General features: G+C 36.4%; 1 protein-coding gene across 1 annotated transcript in view; it reads left to right on the plus strand.

Annotated features, from left to right (window-relative positions):
• Nucleotides 1-257: 257 nt before the first annotated feature.
• The window catches only part of EXOC2 (exocyst complex component 2), a 111,301-nt gene continuing 90,715 nt past the window's right edge, over nt 258-20,843 (plus strand). Inside the window, exons 1-4 of the mRNA XM_041475421.1 lie at nt 258-408; nt 5,123-5,299; nt 6,739-6,865; nt 16,720-16,833. Of these exons, the coding sequence (XP_041331355.1) occupies nt 291-408; nt 5,123-5,299; nt 6,739-6,865; nt 16,720-16,833 (536 nt within the window). The 5' untranslated portion in view covers nt 258-290. The remainder of the gene's footprint in view (nt 409-5,122; nt 5,300-6,738; nt 6,866-16,719; nt 16,834-20,843) is intronic.

Below are 20,843 nucleotides of genomic sequence, written 5' to 3' on the forward strand. Positions count from 1 at the left end.
CATTTTCCTTAAGCATTCAGAAAGTTTAATATTTTTCTTAATATACTTTTTCTTTCAGAAAGCTATATTTACCTTTTTTTATAGTGCAAAGATGGTATAATTTTTCTTTATTGTTTTATGATTGTGTCGAAAAATACTTTGAGTGGTGTTTACATTTGTATTTCCCTACCATTTCAGAAGAACAAGTTGAAATTATTTTAATAATTTTTATATAATTAATGGGGTTTTAATTTATTATTTCTTGATGAACAGATAAAAGCACCTCAGATTGCAGTAACTGAATAGTCATCATGTCTCGAGCACGGCAGCCCCCGCTTGTAACCGGTATCTCTCCCAATGAAGGCATCGCATGGACAAAAGTGACAATTAGAGGAGAAAATTTGGGTACTGGACCTACAGACCTCCTAGGTAAGTTGAAAAAACACCTTTTGGTACTGCAGAAGGTAACACTTTGGATATGATTAGAGATGAATTTTTTTGCGTGATAGAATCTCTGTGGGATGTTATGAGGAATGCCTTTTACACTAATATGCACTTGAATCCATAAATTCAGAGATGCTGCCCAATGTGCAACTAACCAGACTGACTGTACCTTTTTAGATGAACCCTTAGTCTGACTCATCATCCTGTGCTGATCATGAAAATGAAGAATGAGTGCTTTTTACAGTGACTAGAAGAGGGTAGACATAATGAGATGCTCCTTTGTTACTTTCTCAGAAACTGAGAATTTCCTCATTGAAATTTTCATGTCAGAAGTGTTTTCAGTGTATTTAGATAGTCACTGGGGATTTTCTCCCAAATTTGCCCTGAACCAGGACATTGCTATGCCTTGAATTAAAGACAGTTTATATGTCTGTAGCAGTTATGATAAAGCAGGTTCAGTGATTTAGCTACACAATATGTGAAGAACCCTTTTCATTACTGTTTTGATTTTTGACATGGTGATTTCATTAGAATCGTCGTAGCTCCTGTGCTGAAGGAGAGGACAAGATCTTTTCACTGATTCTCCTGGCCACAGACCTGGTTCATTACTGCTCTTTTACTTCCTTTTCAGGCTGAAATGTCTTAGCTTATTTAATTTTTCTGCATGCATCCTTGGCCTTTCTTCTTGCTCTTCAGTGAATCTCTTTTACTTTCACTACCAGTTGTGGGTGACACATCTTGGTTGTGTGCAGTGTTCAGGATGTGAATACCCTGTGGCATAACATTGTACTTTCACTTTTGTTTTGTATTTCAGCGGTAGTTCTGTTTTCTGTGTAACTCCTACTGAGAATCAAGCTAATGTTTTTGTTGTTCTGCCTACTACAGTTCCATGATTAAATGCATGAGGATTAGTGGTCAGTTTGAGCCTGCCTTCTATGAATTTAAGGTTCTGCCTGCGTGCGTCTTGCCTTTGTTCAGTGAATTTCATCCATTGTGTTATAATATCTACATTATAGTGCATCACTCGGTCTAATAAGTTCTGGCTTGCATTTTTCTGGGGTTTATGGTCTTCACGCTCTAATATAATAAATGAATATCATCAGCAAACTTTATAACTTCTTTATCTTGTCATTTATAATTGTACTGAACACAAGTGATCTTGGCATATACTATGTGGAAACTTTCCTCAGTCAAAACAAATAATTTACTGTAACCCTATTTCTATGTTGCTGAGCTATTTATCCATTAGAGGTTTGTATTGTATAGCTCAATCATTTTCTTAAGCCTTTCAAGAAAGACTCAGTAAAAGCTCCTGGAAATCCAAGTTAACTATAACTCTATAACTTTCCCTTTTTTTTTTTTTTTTTTTTGTAAGTTATGCATATGTGTACTTCAGTAGTCATGTTAGATACAATTTGTCTAATTTGTTGTGGAATCATGACTCCTCTGAAGGCCATTGGAATTTTGTTTGGCATTGCTAGAAAAAATATTTCGCTTCATGGCTGTAAACCAAAGTTCACAAATTCCATTCATGGCCACCACAATGAGCTTTATGGCCAAGCATAAGCTACTACAGTTTTCCACTCCACTTCAGTTTGCTGTCTCTCAAAAGGAGAAATAGTATTTTCCTGAGCTGCTAGGTGAGATTGCAGTACACTATATAATTCATATTGAGAAATCTTCAAAAAACATAATGATCATGTTAGGGGTGAGTATATTTCTGTGTATTTGTGTGGCTGATGTACTTCAATAGCCTCGTTAGTTCATTGGTATGATCCTCTTAGAAATGATCAGTGCTATGTTTTTGGAATGAGGATGTGTCCTGATCTGTACCTCGGTATTACAGCTGAGCAGCTGCTGATATTTCTTCTTATATTTCTTTCAGAGTAATATTTGTAAAACACAGCTGCTAATAATTTTATGCTTCGAGGTAAAAATAAATAATGCATTGCCTTATTTTCTCCTTAGCTCAGTTGTCTGCTTTCTCCAGAAAGTGACTAAGGCCCCAGATAGGTAAAGATTTCTTTTAATGGTTAAATTAGTCATGTAAATATTCCCTGGTACTTGAATGGAAATACTTGGAAAAGTGAGGCTTTGTAGGCATGAGAGTTAAGCGAGTTTGAGTGAGGTCTTTATAAAGTTTAAAAAGTTTGAGATGCATTAGTGTAAAATGAAAAACAAGAAACTTTTTTTCTTTATATAAACACGGTATCGCATAATAGAAGAACATTCTTTTGGTTTCATTTAAGAGAGAGCCTTCTAGTAATCTCTTTGTATCTTTGAAACCAAATAAACTTTTTATTTGTAACTCTATAGCTCATGGTGCAAAATGTCAAATCCAGGAGGTACCTGTAACATGTGTTTTCATGGTTTAGCTTGTCTTTTAAGACATTTGCAGCTGTATTTTTTAACATTGTAAAGTTGCCCATATATGAGCTTTACCAAAATCAGAAAGTCTCCATAAGAGTATTACTTATGCCTATTTATAGAAAGGCACATAAATACTGGAAGCTGAGAATGATGTTCTCAGAGATCTTTATACCATGCAACAGATTCAAATTAAGTTTTATTTAAAAGGAAGTTTCCTATTTCTGGAGAAAGAAATGTGGTAACTGTGCTATCAAAACTTCTCCCCAACATGCCTTTATATGTTTTAGAAATTGTGTTGTGCCATTACTGTTTCATGTGGTATATAAAATGTTGATAGAGACTTAACTTCCTTTTGCATTTTTAAGATACAGGCAAAGGCCATTTCCTGCCATTTCAAAAGTACTGGACGTTGTATCTTGATGTCTTGAGAGCTTTTGGAACCTCTGATGAGTAGACAATAATTGATAGAAGGATCTTCAATCAGTTCCTATAGCTTAAAGTATTGCTCAGTTGAACCACAAATTCAGAAAATACGGGGTGAAAACATCTTTATGAATTGTTTGGGCAAAGCATTTCAGTTAGTCTTCGTTCCTATCACAATCTTTTTTCCTTTAGAGAAGATGCTAGCATAAATCTGTAAGAGATGTAATAATATAACAATATAACATAAGGTTAAATTATTACATATATGTAATATGCATCGTAATATATGGGTTTTTTTCTTTCCCCCATGAAACTAAAACCTGGCCTGATTAAAATTTTATGAGCAAATAATATTTGCACATAAATAAGCAAAATATTTTTTTCAGTCTTTCTGTGTGTATATCCTATTTCATCTCACTCCCCCCCCTTTTATTCAGAAAGAATATTTAAGAAACAATCTGTCCTTTCTCAAGTAAAATTAATTTCAGTTGTAATAAGATTCAGTGCCTTTCCATTTTTTTAATTTTTGGATTTCATTTTCAAGATAGTTTTTGGCAGGGAGTAATGCATTTTTATGTCTGACAGCCGTGAAAACTGCCAAATTTCTCTGCTGTGTCATGTCAGAGACTTAAATTGTAGGAGAAAATAAGTGTGAAGCTTTGGTACTAAGCCACATACACTGGCCCTTTTCTGTCTCTTAAGTATTTTCTAAATTGGTCAGAGCTTTCTAGAAATTAAAAACAAAAGTCAAGCCAGCAAGGGAGGAACTGCTCTGCCTGACTAATTTATACTCCAGTGCAGCCAACACACTAGTACAGCCTTGTTCTTTTGGACATAAGGAAAAATGTTTCTGGCTAAGAGTGTTATTTAGGAAGAACCTAGTGAAGTTGTTCTCCAAGTTGATACTGGAGCAGTTAGGATCTTGCCAGCTTTCCAGGACAGCAGAACTCCAGCTACGAATATGGAAATTGTTCTTCTAGATCTGAGAAAACAATCCATCTATTCCAGCATCCCGAGTCCTGATCTGACCAGAACCAGTCGGTTGGTTGGTGATTGGTTGATGATTGGTTTGATCAATCAGACCAATTTGATGTGAAATCTCAGGAAGCCTTGGGCCTTACATTAAGGTGCACTTTGACTCTTAAGTCATGAGAGGTGTTCTTGAACTCTGAAGCTTGTCAGTCTCTTCCAATGAGAAAAGACCTTCTTGTATTTCATAGTTTGTCATCCTTCTTGTGAAAAAGTATTGAAGAGGGAACAGATGAGCATTACATCATTATTCTTTCCTATAACAAGGGCAGGTTATTCATTGGAATCAATCTTGCATCATGGATTTTTTACAGAAGAGGTTGGGATGGAATATTTGTCAATTAATACTACTTCAGCCAAAACAGCCTTCTGTGTCCACTGAAGTACTGCTAAACAAATAAGGTTGAAGAAACATTCTTCATTGTAAATATTTTACAGAGAGTCTTCTTTTTTTTTTTTTTTTCTGTGCAAAGTCACATAGACTGAACTTGTGAAAAATTTGCTGTATGCAGCTTGTAAGGGAAGTTTCACAGAAATTCAATACTGAACTGCAGTTCTCCAGTGTCTTCCAGACAGAAAATCTATTGTTCTATGTGAAGTAAAAGTCGCAGTAGCCCAAAAGTGATGGAAGAGGTTAAATGAGTTCCAAACTGCACTGCTTGTGTCTTATGAATTGTCACTGGGACAAAAGACCTGAAGTCACCTAGGAAATATCTGAAAAATGTATTTGTGATTCCTTTACTGTAGGAGACTGGTGAAGGGTTATATATTTATGTAAAATGCATGTATCATCATAAATGAATTTGCATTGCAGAATTTCAAGAGATACTTCTATTCACAGAATTTTTTTTTTTTTTTTTTTTTTTCTTTTTCCCAGGTTTAACAATCTGTGGGCACAACTGTCTCCTCACTGCAGAATGGATGTCTGCCAGTAAAATTGTGTGTCGAGTTGGACAGGCTAAAAATGACAAGGGAGACATTATTGTTACTACAAAGTCTGGTGGCAAAGGAACTTCAACTGTTTCCTTCAAACTGCTTAAACCTGAAAAAATAGGTATATTTCTTGTTCAAATCCACATCTATTTTCTTTGCTAAGAAAATCCATGACTGAATGTCTCTTTGTATGAAATGTATGTTTGGAATGGATCCACCTCCGGACAATTTTCAGTTGTTTAGAAAATGTAGAGTATATAATTAAAATATCCATACATATATAGAGATAGAAACTCAGGGTATAGGTAAAATTATTCCTTTTTCAATATCTTGATAAAATCCTCAGTGATGAATGAAAATTCGCCCTTTATTTTTCTTTATGGAATGGCTCTAAACTTCTGAAATTTTAGAAAACTTAATAACAGATCTAGTAATTACTCTCAAGTGTAGAGTAGATAAATAGAAAATCTGGACCAGCTCATGAGCTTTACACCTAAATCCTGACCTGATAGTTAATCCTTTAAAGAAAGTTGAGTCCTCAGTGCCATTTCTTATTTGTAATTCAAACCATCCAGCAAGACAAAGTCTTAAGTATTTCTCATGAGATGCTTAACCATTGAAATTATTTTGCCAAGCAGCCTAGGACCTCTGCTTAACCTAGAATCCAGTCTAAATACCCTGTGGATTGAAAATGTTTCTCTCAGAACCCCTCATTGATGAGCTGGATAGTTATCTTTCCTAACACAAGAGTTCCCACAAGAACTGTTTTAGGCTTTTATTCTCAGCCCTTCAGTGACAGTTAAATAATATGTAATTTCTCCCAAGATGCACTAATATCTTAATACTAGAAACGTGAAATGTGGAAGCGCAAATGTTATACAGTGGAGCTTTTGGTGATGAGAGAGGAGAATTAATCTTTGAAAATATGGGAAAGTGTGGGGATGCAGTAATTTCTGGTGGTGCATCTGATGGGTATGTTAAAGGAGGGTAAGACCAAGGGTATGGCTGGCCCCATTTTCAGCTGAGATTCCAGAATGTATTGTGCCTCACCTTTTTGCACTGTCTGTGCTAAGGCACTGGAAGCAAAGTCAGTTCTCTGTCCTTGAAGTCATTTATCTTGGCATGTGGCCGAAGTTCAGTTACCTTTTGGATAGCAAATGGAACAGAAAAGGAATTTCCCTAAAATATGCAAATGAGAAGACTTTCAATTAATTGCTCTTTTGAAAGTAGCAGATAACAAGGTTTGGACAGAAACCAAAATACTTGCAGGAATGAAAATACTAATACTTTGTGGTCAGGAAATAGCTTCTAATGTACATGAAACTGTGCACTCTGCAAAAGGATAATGTTTGATGCCCAGCCATGAATACCTTTTCAGCAGCTATAATAAAATAATTTGGCATAATTGCATCCAGGTTGTTTTGCCATGTATCTTTCAATATATTACCTAGGCATGCATTTTATATTTATCAGGATTTTTCAAATTAATTCAGTATGTTAGAAGTTGATGGTGCTGGACTGCCCTTGTTGTTTTAAGGATCTGTGCTTTGTTTTCTCTAGGTATCTTGGATCAGTCTGCTGTCTGGGTGGATGAAATGAACTATTATGACATGCGCACTGACAGGAACAAAGGGATTCCCCCCTTGTCCTTACGTCCAGCTAATCCGCTTGGTATTGAGATAGACAAGTGAGTACCAAATGCCTTTAATCCCCTTTTTTAGTGGTTTTCTCTATATGTATCTTTGTGAATTCCAGGAAAGTTTAATGGTTTGCAGGGCAGGGAAGGATTTAAAAACACATGCATCTATTAGCTGCTAGTATTCTATTTAGTACTCTAGGTTGTTAGTGGACATTGTATCCTGCCTCATAATCCTCTATTCTGAATCATCAATGAGAACTGTAGATAATCCAAAAGGCTGATATATTGAACCCCAGTGATGTTTTGATTGTGAGGATTGGTAAATAACCTAAGGCTTCAGATTTATACATTGTAGTTACGGAATACCTACCATTGCATTTGAGTTTCACGGGGCTTTTAAGGATATTAGATTGCTATCTGTTGCTAAAATTGCACTGTAAAATGTGATTTATTATGCCACACCAGCTAGTTTACTTTAATTGAAATACTAATACTGTTTTCCAGCACACAGTCTTCATTACTTTAGTTCTTAAGTGTGGTGGAATTTATGACTTTTTTGTCTGAAATACTAACTTTATAGTGAATGATAAATGGAATTAGGGGTCTTTAAATGAGACACTCTTCAAACCTGCCCAACTCTTAGAAATAGCATCAGGAATACTTCTCTCAATCAAGATACCAGCTCTACCAAACAAAAAGCTATTTAAAATTAAACTATTACAAAGGTCTCATCTGCTGAATATCCTTGTTCATGAGGGGAAGTGCATTGGGAAAAATCTGCAGTGTCCATTGTTACCTTGTTCTGATGAGAAAGCTGCACTTTCCCAAAATCCATATGGAATTTCTAGTGGATCCACACCACCTTCCAGCCTCTGGCTGTGCATTTCTTTCTTAGTTTGAATATATATATTTTTCTTTCTTTTCAAAGTACTAACCCAATTTTTTGTAATAGGTTGGAAATTTTATCTGTTAAAGTCTTTTTCTTTGGTGTTACAGATAATTCTTTCATGGTCCTTAGTTTTCCAAACCCTGACAAAATGTGGACCTTCATATTATGGATAGTATTCCAATGTGTTACTAGAAGACTTCTGTCACTCTTCCACTCTCCCTCCCCATTTTGTAAATTAAAAACACCATAACAATCCATTTTACCACTGTGCTACACAGCAACTAGCAGTGAGTGCTTTGTTAGCTGATTCGCTTGAGTTGCTACTTATAGTTAAGACATTGTCCATATGATAGATTAAGAATTACCATATAGAAACTTAAACTGCATTAGTGTAGGATTTGCTTAATTTAGAGTTATCTATTTGGATGTTTGTTCAATAGAAAACCAGTCATGTTAAATTTAAAATGTTTCTTCCTGAAAACATTAGAAAATGTGTTACTGAAACCTAAAGCTTTGTTTGAAAATAAATAAATCAGAAACATGTAGATACTAGGAAATAATCTTTTGTAGAGGGAGGGAATTAGGAGATCTTTGGGCAAGCATATCAAGCCTAGTTCATTGTTCTTGATCTCCCAGATTCATTGTAGGAGAAGCAGGAAGATTATGGCAAGCACCAGTTTGAGAGATGGATCACTGAGCAATAAAACAAGTAGTTTTGTGGAGGAATTGAGGGGTTACATTGTGCTGAGGGGAAAGAGAGGAAAAGCCTGGTCTGCCCTCATGCTAGGGTTGATACCACAGTTCTGACTATAGATGAACATTCTGGGTTTCATTAAAGAGTGCCTTCTCAATGGAAAGTCTTCCATAATTTTCTTGATAAATTTTAGCAATGTGAGATTTATTTTCTATAAAATAAACTTTAATACCATACAGTTTAGCTGAACTCACGATTGCAAATACTTTACATATGGAATGGGTAAATATTGAGAAGTTGTACAAGGTAGTGAAAAAAGGCAATTGTAAACTAAGAAAGAGAGTGAATACGCAAAAAATTAGCAATAACCATTACTAGATACAGGAATATTTGTCACTAGAAGTGATAGAAGTTGTTAGGATGCTTTAAAATAGAAGACATCCTAATATGATCCTAATAATACTGTTGTGTATGCAGAAAGGATATGTGTATGCAACATTATGGATCTCTCTTTTATTCATACCTTTGGTTTCTTTGAAGGTTTTCTTTAAACATGTGCAAATAGGTATTTATTTTAATTTTGAAGCTGAAGCATTTGGCATTGGTCTGACTTGTTGGGATTTACAACTCTTGCAGCCTGATGGCTGAAAAGGAAGGGAAAGGAGTGCCTTGTGTTGATTATGAAAACAGTGGTAAACAAAAGAAACATTAATCGAGAAACTCAGGGAGAAAAACAGTGAAAAACAGATGTGATAAAATGGAATAGGAATGAAGTATATAGGAGCACACTGACGAGAAGGCAGAGGAAGGTGATTAGACTACAGACTACAAGAGAAAGAAGCCCTCTCTGTAGAAAGTGATTATCAGGTGTTAGCAAATGATACAGAAAAGACAAGCTGCAGCATGGGAATGATGTAGGGTTTTTTTTGAGGGATTTTTTTGTTTTGATTTTTTTTTAATATGGGTTATGCTTGGCTTTAAAAGTTCATTTTGTGGCTTTTTAAAACATTTTTATAGTACTTTGTCCGATTAAAATCTGTTTTAAAATTAATTGTAGCTTTTGAACCATTCAGGTGGATGCTTTTAAGGTGCTGCAAATGAGACCTTGAAATAAGAGAAAAAAAGACCTTGTACGTAATGAAAAGAAGAGCTTCAGTACAGCAGTTTGCTAAATTATTAGGCATGCCCAGGGACAAAAAAAAATTATTCAGACTCAGTAGATAGAAGATTGGAGTTTAATTGGGAGTGACTGAGATTTAGGTGAACAAATGGTTTGAACTATGAATTAAGGGAAATATGTAATAGTGGGTCTGGCATTCTAGTAATAATTAGAATACTAATATGTTACTCCTACAATATAGATATATTGTAGGAGTAACATATATATACTCAGAATATGCACTGAAATTGTCCTTTCATATTCAAATGTTGCAAGGATGCAAAAAAGGCAACGATCTGTATACAGTCATCCTCCTGGCTGTTCTTTTGCATAATCAAGATATTTTAAATGTTACACACACAGTCAAGATATTTTAACTCCATGTGTATACATAATGTTCAGGCCATCATCTCACAGCCTGCAGGTTTAGCAAGTAGTAAGTACATGTAATTGCTGGCTGATAAGTTCTTCACATTTTCCAAATATTAGTTGCAGTTCCTGTATCATGTAACTAAGTATCTTACTTGCTAATAAAAAAAATCAATTATATTATAATGAAACATGAACTTGCTGATCTGTGTGTTTTGGTGGTGGTGATCCTTAAAGTCACAAATGTATTTGCAGAAGAGTGTTTGCACATGTTTGTTCTCCTCTCTTCCTAAAAGTTGCTCATTCATCTTCTAAAACAGAGAGCTGATACAGTCAGATAAGAGTTTTTTGGCATTGATGTAACTTAGTGCCTATTGTGTTTATGCTGTGAGATATTCAATTCCCACAGAAAATAAGTAATTAAAATACTTAATCTTTGAACTCTGGTTTTTAAGATTTAGTATGGGGTAAAGACTGATACAAAGGTTTCGTGTCCTATCACTACCTTTATGCTCACTTTTGAGTTCAGAGCAGGTCTGTGCCATCTTCCTCACCAGGGAGTATTCCTTGCTGTTGTGTTATGCAGATGTAGCCAGGAATCCTTACAGAAACATTGAATCATAGAATCACAGAATTGTTACAGTTGAAGATTTTCAAAGTCATTGATTCTAGCTTTTGACCAATCCCCATCTTGTCAACTGAACCATATCCCCAAGTGCCATGTTCAGCCATTTCTTGAACACCTCCGGGGCAGTGACTCTACCACCTCCCCTGGGCAGCCCATTCCAATATCTGATGATCCTTTCAGGAAGAAATTCTTCCTGATGTCCAACCTAAACCTCACCTGGCACAGCCTGAGGCTGTGTCCTTTTGTCCTGTTGCTGGTTCCCTGGGAGAAGAGGCCATCCCCCACCGGGCTACACCCTCCTCCCAGAGAGCTGTAGAGAGCCTCCTTTTCTCCAGGCTAAACACCCCCAGCTCCCTCACCAGCGTCTCAGAGAAGTTAGTCTCTAGACCCCTCACCAGCCCCGTTGCCCTTCTTTGGATGTGCTCTAGCACCTCAATCTTCTTGAGTCGAGGGGCCCAAACTGGACACAGCACTCAAGGTGTGGCCTCACCAGTGCTGAGTACAGGGGGACAGTCACTGCCCTGGTCCTGCTGGCCACGCAAGTGCTGATACAGGCCAGGATGCGCTTGGCCTTCTTGCCCATATGGGCACACACTGGCTCATGTCAGCCAGCACCCCCTGGTTTTTTTCTGCCAGGCAACTTTACAGCCACTCTGCCCCCGGCCTGTAGCTGCCTGGGGTTGTTGTGACACAAGCAAGATTCAGCCTCGTTGAACCTCATACAGCTAGCTCCAGCCCATCAATCCAGCCTGTCCAGATCCCTCTGCAGAGTCTCCCTATGCTCCAACAGATCAATACTCCTACCCAACTGGTTGTCATGTGCAAACTTAGAGAACACTCGATCTCATTGTCCAGATAATTGATACAGATACTGAACCAGTCTGGCCCCAGTACTGACCCTTGGGGGATCCCAGTAGTGACCATCCAACACCTGGAGGTAACTCCATTCACCACCACTGTCTAGGCATGGCCATCCAGTTTTTAATCTAGAAAAGAGTACACCTGTCCAAGCATTGGGTTGCCAGCTTCTGCAGGAGACATCTTAAACAGATTGCAGGAAGAAAAACAAGTGTGCAGAGTAGTTGTCTCAGTATGAGAAATGCGGGACTTGGTGTGAAAATTCTGACCTTAGCAGCAATGTGGCAGTACTTTGATTGGTTTTAGCAGTTTAGAGCTGTTACAAAAGCAGGTTGGTAACACAAGATCATTCAGAATTTTGTATGGTTCTGGGAGACATTATGTCTCGTAGACACCGGTTAAATATGTTGATGGAAAATTTAGATATACATGATATTTGTGAATGAATTGCTGTTCCAATGTACCACATACTTCCTCCTCCTGCATGATAAGTCCTTGTTTAACTAAGGGTTCCCTGACTCCTCTAACTACTCTGTCAGGCTAAGAAAATTCATTCTCTGCAAAACAGTAACATCAGTCAGACCTAGTGATGGTTAGAAAATTTTTGAGTAGTGTTTGTTGTTTTGCATGTAGCGGAGGTCACTCTGGTGGATCCATCTCGTACATGAAAGCAAAGGCTGACATGCTAAGTACATTCCACATACTTCTGTATCCACCCACTCAATACAGATGCTTCCCTCTTCCCACGCCAGCTTCCAAAACAGTTCGTTCGGGAGAAAGAAACAGATGATCTTGCGCTGCCACCTAATGGTAAACATCAGCTTGCTACCACGAGACAGGAAAAGACTTTCTGGAGGTTGAGATGTTTATTTTTAAATGGCTTGTATGGAAATGCAGTAAATTTCATCATTGAATGTGATGGGCATGTGGAAACTTGATCACAGAGATGCATGCAAAAAAATTCTGAAAGCTACAAAAGAGAGTTGCAGTATAGTCCTAGCTTTATGATACCAAAATATAAAGTAGCGCTTACTGCTTGTTAGGTTGATACATCAGCTACAGCTACCAGCCTATAATCTCTTAGTAGATTTCTCTTACCACATTCTGCCAGCTCTAAAGTACAGTTGCCACTTTGTTTTTGTATTTCTAATGAACCCAATGCTACTGGGGAGGAATTGCCAGAGTACACCCTTGCCTTGTTGCTATTGGAGAGACCTTTGTTAACACCTTCTGATTTGTCATGTTTAGTCTACACCAGTGTCCCTTACGCTGATCTTTTTGCATGCATTATTAACACAGTACAGCTGGTACAAAGCCAGCTTCAAGGAGTCTGACTGGTACCAGACAGAGGGGAGAGTGTACAGCAGCTCTAGCTGGAGCTTGTTTATGCTGGTTGCTATTCAGAATCTGTGTTTATTTAAAGTTGCTCCTTTTGACCTTTTGTAAACTCCTGTGGAACTGAGCTTCAAGTTACTTTTTGGTGTCTGTATCTTGCTTTGGGACGTACCTTTAATCTGCAAATATTGTCAGATATGCTGAAATTATTACCATAAGATCCTGAAGTTCTGGAGCAAAACAAATTTTGCAGAAAAATTGCTACTTACTCAACTGCGTTCATTGTCAGGCTTTGTTAATTAGTATCTGTTGCACCCTGTTGCTATTACTTGGTTGTGACTGCTTGGAGGCTGTGATTACCCATGGACGTTTCCAACTAATCTCTGGAGAATATAAATGCTGTGTATGGACACAAGTTCTGTAGTAGAATTTTTAAGAGCCCATGTATCCTCTACTGTTAAATTTGGTTTATTGCTATTAGTCTATACAGAACCTGAAGTTTGGAGTAGTGCAAGGAGGGACTTCTATTGATGGGTACAAGTGAATTGAACACCTGTTCTGAATCCAAAGTAAATGTGCATGGCCTTTACATGGAAGCAAGGACCACTACATCTAATGTTGTATGACTATTAACTATACTCAACATGTGTTTGATGGAAGTGAAAGGGTATCGTGGCTTGTAACCAAATGTATTTTTATTATACTTCTCATTAATATAACCACAATGTGAACTCTCAATTTCTTTTGTATTTAAAATTGTTGCTGAAGCATAAATAAGACTATTTTAAAATGTTAACTATAGGTCTAGTATCAGATCTAGTTCTATTCTAGGTAAAAATAGTGTGCCAAGCAGAAAGTACTAGTATACAAATCCAGTATGTGTACCTTTGCTGAAATTGTAAAGGTCGTGTAATACTTGGGGTTGTCAAGGATGGTAAGCTTCACTCTTCTTTTTCTGAGGTTTTCTGGATTCAATTTGTGTGGTTCTCAGTTTCTTTTACAGTGATTACTTTTAAATAATGATTAAGTATTCTTCATGAAGTGATTCTTGTATAATGAGCAAATCAACAGAGAAATGATTTACAGTTTAATTGCATGCCATTGTGATCTAAGCTTTTGCTACTGGTTCATCTTCACCCTATAACATTGAAAAGAATAAACCAGAAATACTTTCTCAAGCTTATATGGGCTTGTTTATAAGTAAACAATAAGCAAGTTTTCATGAGAAAAAACTTACAAAACCTGACTTACTTAATTTACTAATGGAAGTTAATGAAACAAACTTGTGTATATGTGGAGTCAGTCTCCTTTTAGATGCATCTGGCCAGACATTCTAGAAATACAATTGCTTTCAGTGTGAGCATTTTAGTGTGCACTTGGTTTTGAAGACAGCTGTAGCAAGTCTGTGTGTAGCAAGCTGTAGCGTATCTGTTAGTGGGAAAACTACTGGTAAAATGTACGATAAAAATAAGGGTACTAAACCATACAGTATAACATATTGTTAACATACCTCACACATTCACATTCATGTTTCTAGTCTGTTGTGACTATGTCTAAAATATGTCTGTACAGATAAAAGCATTGTTAATTTATGGTTTTATACAAGTACATCTGCTGGAAAAAAACCTCCTAATAACTTTCCAAGGCAGCCAAACATCAAACTGAAAAAAATTTCCTTCATTTGTGTCCCTCTGTCTGTAGACAAGATTCATTTGCAGTAATTGATTACAAGTCTATCTTGGTCTTTATACATATATATATATATATATACACACATATGTATGTATTAAAAAATAGTTTCATTTTTCCCCCTAGGAATTGTATAGCTCATGCATAAGCTTAAATTGTCATGCATATCCCTTACAAACCTGCAGTTATGAGTAGCATTTGGTATTGGCATATTTGAGTGGGTGTGCTTTTTGTATTATATCTGCCTCTTTTGGTTTTGGAGAACATACATGGAAATTCTGAAAATATGAGCAAAATTCTGCTTCTGTATTGATTGCATTCACTTAAATAGTGCTTGCACAGAATGTCTAAGTCTCTCCCAAAAACTCAAATTTGTTTTCTTGGTTTTGTTTTTTAGCATTAAAAAATGCAGCTGTCCACAAAGATGTCACCATGTGTGGATCGAATATAAATGGTTTTTTGTACAGTTGTACTGTGTATTGCATGTGAAGTGCTATCCTTCATGTTTCTACTGGGCATTTTTGACTAATTGGAGGGTAAAAGAAAGTATCTTAAATTGTCTTTAAATGAATAATGAATTGAAACTTTCTTTTTACATCCATCAACATTTTCTGCTTACTGTCATTCATTAAATTTAAGGTCATTGAAAATCATTTTTTCATTGAACACAGGCAAATGTTGGAACCCTCATTTTTTCCTGCTGCAGTTGTTTCTCACACTATTTTCCCTGTATCTCTACTTTTCATATCTGTCATCACTTTTCCCTGAATCTCATTTGGGTTTTTTTCTGGTTTTTAGAAAGTATTGTTTCATGCCCCTGCTGTAATCAGGTGCTACTGATGAAAGACTTCTGTACCATGTCATTATGTACGTAGGTCCTTTGTACCTGCTGGTGCTAATGGACATTTGGTATGAAAAGAAACTTCCAGGAAACAACTCCTCTCTATATAATTGTACTTTTTAATGTGCCCGCCTTTAGATTTGTTTCACTTAATCTGCTGTTTGCTTTTTGTAATAAAAACAGCTTTAACTATCTTGAAACATGTTTAGATTAGAAAAAACTTAAACTAACAAATCACTGCTTTTGTGTCCATTTAAATGGCTTTCCCTGTGTGTTAAATGTAATTCTTTATAACTGACTCTGTATTGCTACTCCCACCCAAGTTTGCTCTCAAATGCGAAGTATGGCAGATTTTCATTTGCTTACAGTATACTTTGTATAGCAAAGCTCACCTAACTTGTGAGCATCAGAGAGGGACTTCATTGTCTTTTGAGTTGGATCTTGTGATGAAATAGTAAATTTTTGGAATAGATGAGAATATTTCGCATGAAAGGGATATAAGTCCATCTAGTCCAACTAACTGACCCATTTAGGGCTGACCACAAGTGAATTTGTTTGCCACAGTTAGTCTCTGAAGATGGGATGCAGCTGGTGATGAAGATGAGAGGAGGGAGTGCACCTGGTGATGTATTGAGTGCAGGGTGGAACGAATATGGCCAAGTGTTGAGTGTGTGTCCAGACTGAGGGATGAAGGTTGTTGTGTTTTCATCAAAAAGTGCTTTAAATATTTTTATTATGCAGACTTAAAGTAAATGGAATAAATTTTCTGGATGAGTATCTTAGAAACTACTTATAGTTTTAAAAATGCTGTTGTAGAGAATCTGTTTTCACAAGGAATTGCTCACATGGTTTCTTCATGCATTTGTAAGACTGAATAAAAACTTACAGAACCTGCTGGCTGCCTCTTGAGATAAGTCTGGTTTTCCTTTGTTTTGTGTGTGGTGAACAAACAGATCAGTGTGTTCTGTTTTGCAAGAGAATTATTTTAACTCAGTATTATACTTTTTCCAGTATTTGTATATAATGGAAGTATATTCTCTGTATCTCCCTTGCATGTTTCTGTTACTTCTGCTGCTTAAGAATCAATAGACAATAATTGTGTGAGATCATTTACAAGCTGCCAAAGTTCTGATGTCTTGCCATTTTAAAGTTAAGTAGAAGCACTTTGTACAGACAAAATTTCTGTCTTATGTGTAATAGTGAAATCATAATGGTAAAATAGTTTTGCTTAGAATAGATTTCAGTCTCTCCCAGTCATGTTACATGTGTCTGTAGTAGCAGATTTAATTTCAAGGTGCGTTACAAGTTCATGTTCCCATCTTATAGGGAAATGATTTGGTGTTTGTTGTTAGTTTGGGTTTTTTTGTGAATGTTTTAATTGTAAACAAGGCCTGTTTACAAGGCTATGTTTCACTGAAGAAATGCATATTCATTTTTCAGGGGCAGATTTCCTCAAAAAGATTTGGAGTCACTGTTTCCTGGGATGAGTGCTGATTTCACAAGTGAAAACTTTTCTGCTGCCTGGTACCTGATTGAGAATCATTCAACAACAAGGTTTGTTGCTGTCACATAAGTAATTGTTTTAAATGCAAGTTACTGATGGTATTTCATTATGCAGTAGATGTGTCAATGGTGGTTTATGTGTAAAACAGTCTCAATTGTCTCTGGTGTGTCTGCTTGGCCTGAAACATGAATCAACCGGTTTGCTTAATCTGCTTCTGAGAAAGTCCTTGTTTTTAACCAGACTTAATTTATGATGGCTTTTTTTTCTTTATATTCACAACCCCCAATGTCAGGTGGAAGCTATCTTTCTTCAAACTTTAGGAATCAAGAAGTTAGCCCGGCCTTGAGTGGAATCTCCAGGTGTTCAGTCGTGAACAGAGACACAGGTTATAGGCACTGAACAGATTACTAAAATTGTTCGTATCAATTAGGTTGTAGTTAACACTTGTGGAAAATGTTGTAGTACCAGAAGTTGGACAAGCGAGTAGAATCTTTGAGGTAAATCCCTTAAAAATCTTGACAATTAAAATCTTAATTTAGAAATACAGTTCATAGTATGTACTTACATGAATGTATTATATAAATATATTTTTGCATGTATAACTGAATTCCAGAACTTATATCTGCTATGTCTTCACATAATGCTGGAAGTCATTTTTAATAGAGATGATGAGCTTCATTTCTTGTTTTCAGCTAGATACTCAGATTGGTATTTTAAAGAGAAATACAACTTTACAAATTGTTTTAGTTTTGTTTCCTACTAGTGGAAAAGGGGTGGGTTGCTTCTTGGTTTTGGGGCTGGGAGGATATTTCGTTTTTAAAGAAACAGCCATTTACTCTGCTTGGGAAATACTTAAATTTCCTCTCAAAATGATGGTACTTTAAAGGGTCAGAATAGCAAGAGAATGATTACCTAATACATACACGTACGGAAATACTTAAATTTCCTCTCAAAATGATGGTACTTTAAAGGGTCAGAATAGCAAGAGAACATGATTACCTAATGCATACACGTACGATGACAGCATCTTTTGAAATCAAGCAACTAAGAGGAGTTACTCCAAATTAATTCTGTCTGTCAGAATCTGATAACTTTGGGGATCATCAAGTTTTTTAAAAAAAAAAATAGGGGATAATTAAGTGATAAAGAGTAAACAGCTTTTGATGTAGGTCTTTGTAAAAATTTTTCTTGCACTTTGGTGTCAAAAACTTCAAATTCAGACTATCAGGGGATGGTGATAACAGCCTGCAGTAAAATGAAGGGACAGAGTGCTACCTGTGGGTTCAATGACAGCATTAAGAACGCTGTAGGTAATTACAAAACTAGCTGGAAGTGTCTAACCTTAAGTGCCTTTACAGTCATATGCTGTCTGAGAAACAAGTAAGAAACAGAACTCCACATGGAATTAGACGAACATACTACTGGAATAAAGTGGGCTAGCTCATGTACCTAGTATTTTGGGAAGTATAGCAAGAGGCCACCTGAAGAAGATCCCCAGAAAAGAAGAGATGGACTTGACCTTCATGTGAATGACAGCTGGAATAAATATATGGGCCCTGTTATGGAGCAGGATGGTTGAGATCTTGTTCAGGAGACTGGAATGGGTGACATTGCAGTGGCATGAGGAAGTGAACAAAATCTTCCTTAAGCAACTTGGAGAACTTTCCGGAGAGCAGACCGTGGTTTTTGTAGAAGACTTTAATCTCCTTCATATTTACAAGAGAGGCAGCAATCCCAGGAGGCTTGTGAGGAGTTCTGGGAATGACTTCTAACACAGCTGGAGTGTGGGCCTTCAGGGGTGCTGCTCTTCTGAGTAGGATTCTTGCAGGCGAGGCAGGGGATGTGATAACCAGTGGCAGCCGTGGCTGTAGCAATTGTGAAATAGTTGAATTCAAGATTCAAAGGGGTGTGGGGAAGGCAAGCAGGAGAGTACACACCTGGGATTGGAAAGCAGTCATATAGAAGACAATCCAGTGTTTGTAAAAGTTGACTGTCTAGTGCAAAGCATCTTCTGGGGTGTATCAGCAGCAATGTGTTAGGTAAGATATGGAGATTATTCTGCTTGGAAGATATGGAGATTATTCTGCTTGGCATTGTTAAAGCTGCAGTTGAAGTGCTCTGCCCACCTATGGCCACTTCTATATGAAAGATGTGAGAGCTGAGCCACAAGCTCAGGAGAGTGTAAATATCTGTGGCTATACAGCTTGAATGAGTTAGGTGCTTTTAGAAAAGAAAAAACGTTTTTAACACTTTGTCTAGTATCAGCTGAAGTATTTCATCCTGCTGAAAAAATTCCATCATTTTGTGTCTTTGCATGTTGACAGTTTCAAGTAATGATCGACTCCATCCAATGACATAAAAAGTGTTAATTTGTACTTTTAAATGAAATCTGGATTTTTTTTGCATATTAACTGCATTTATATTGGTCTATAAAATCCAAATCTTAGTGTTGAAGGTCCAAAAGCAGTGTAAAACTCAACAGGAATAAATGCTTAAAGGGTAGGGTGAATCCAGTTCTGTTTTGAATTTAACTATAAGTATGTTTAAATAAAGAAGCAAAAAACTGTTTTGGTTGCTTTTCTTTTTTTTTCCAATTCAACATATATGTAGTCTTAAAATATTCTGGAATTGTATAAATATCATCCCATATAATTTGTGCTGTTTTTCTGGAAATGCAGCAGTGGTTTAGTTCTTGTCCTCTATGTAACCTTAGCTATTGGAAATGGTAAATGTGTGGTGCACTGACATATTGGTTATCTTATGTCTGTTTTATCCTTGAAGGATATTCTTTTTAAGAAATCAGTATAACATCCTTTTTACTAATTCTTTTAATCCTGGCAATATCCTGTTAAATAAAAATGAACTATTTTGACATGCTGTGAGATCATCAGGTAACATGAAACAGTGCTTAAAAGGAGAACTGTACAGATTTTCATGATTTTGAAAATGCTGCTGGTAAGTTCTTCACATGTGCCCAAGTGGATCAATCCAGGTAATGAGTAATGTTATTTCTGTCCAGCAGATGGAAACAGAAAATTAGGCAAAATTTTGTGACATCATCAGTATAAAAGGAAAAGTGCTAGTGTACCAGTGTGCTTTGTCTCCCTGCAGGTGGTGATAGCCTTCTCATTGCCTGGGCTAAAATATGGTGTTTTTTTGTACTAGCTCTTATTTTAAAATGGCCAGAATATTGATGGAATTGTCTTATGTCTTAGTTTTCTACTTCCTTGATCCCTCTCCTCACAGAGTTGTAGTGCAGTTTTTTGTTTCATTTTTTTCTTTTTTGTATTAGGCAGATAGCTTTGGCTGGCAGCTCAGAAGAACGACTTTAAGGATGAAAATAATGTGCTATAATTGTATTTCTGAGCTTGTTCATGGTGGTGCTTTTATAGTTAATCAAGTAATATAATTACTGAGGTCATATTAATCATCATCAACCAAAAAAAATATATACAAATAATGAAGATTTATTCACAACATAAAGCTTTTCAATTAATTGCAGGTGCTTGCAAAAAATAAAGATGTGAAATCAAACGTAAACTGGCAAAAGTGGAGCAATATTAGGAAAATCAGATAAAAAAGAAAGCTACCATACCAACAGCAGTGATGACTTGGCAATTAATATTGCCTTATGAAGTGTCTTTCAAAAATATTTCAGCAGATTGCATATAAAAACCATACCTTCATAAAGCTTGAATCTGTTTAGCTTTTCTTTTTGTTTGCACTAATATTGTATTCAATTCTGAACTGTATGTCCAAACCAACATAAAAATATTGAATGAATTTAGAAACAAAAGCGAGAAAGGATTGTGAGTAAAGCTGCAGAATTTAACAAATGTCATTATTTAAGAGACTTGTAACATCTCACTTGTTAATCTACTGTGTTCTATGTGTGGTGAATTCTATTTAATGTAGTACTGATAGTTAGAAGAAGAATCTTGACCAGGTTGTGTTTTGAAGAAATCTCTTCCATCACAAGTGATAGAATCCCTCTATTTGGGGTTGAAACTAAAATACTGAAGTCTTTGGACTAAGAATCAAGTCTCATTATTGAAATGCA

The sequence above is a fragment of the Pyrgilauda ruficollis genome, unplaced genomic scaffold (assembly GCF_017590135.1).
Source record: "Pyrgilauda ruficollis isolate IOZ18807 unplaced genomic scaffold, ASM1759013v1 scaffold35, whole genome shotgun sequence".
NCBI classification, from domain to species: Eukaryota; Metazoa; Chordata; class Aves; order Passeriformes; family Passeridae; genus Pyrgilauda; species Pyrgilauda ruficollis.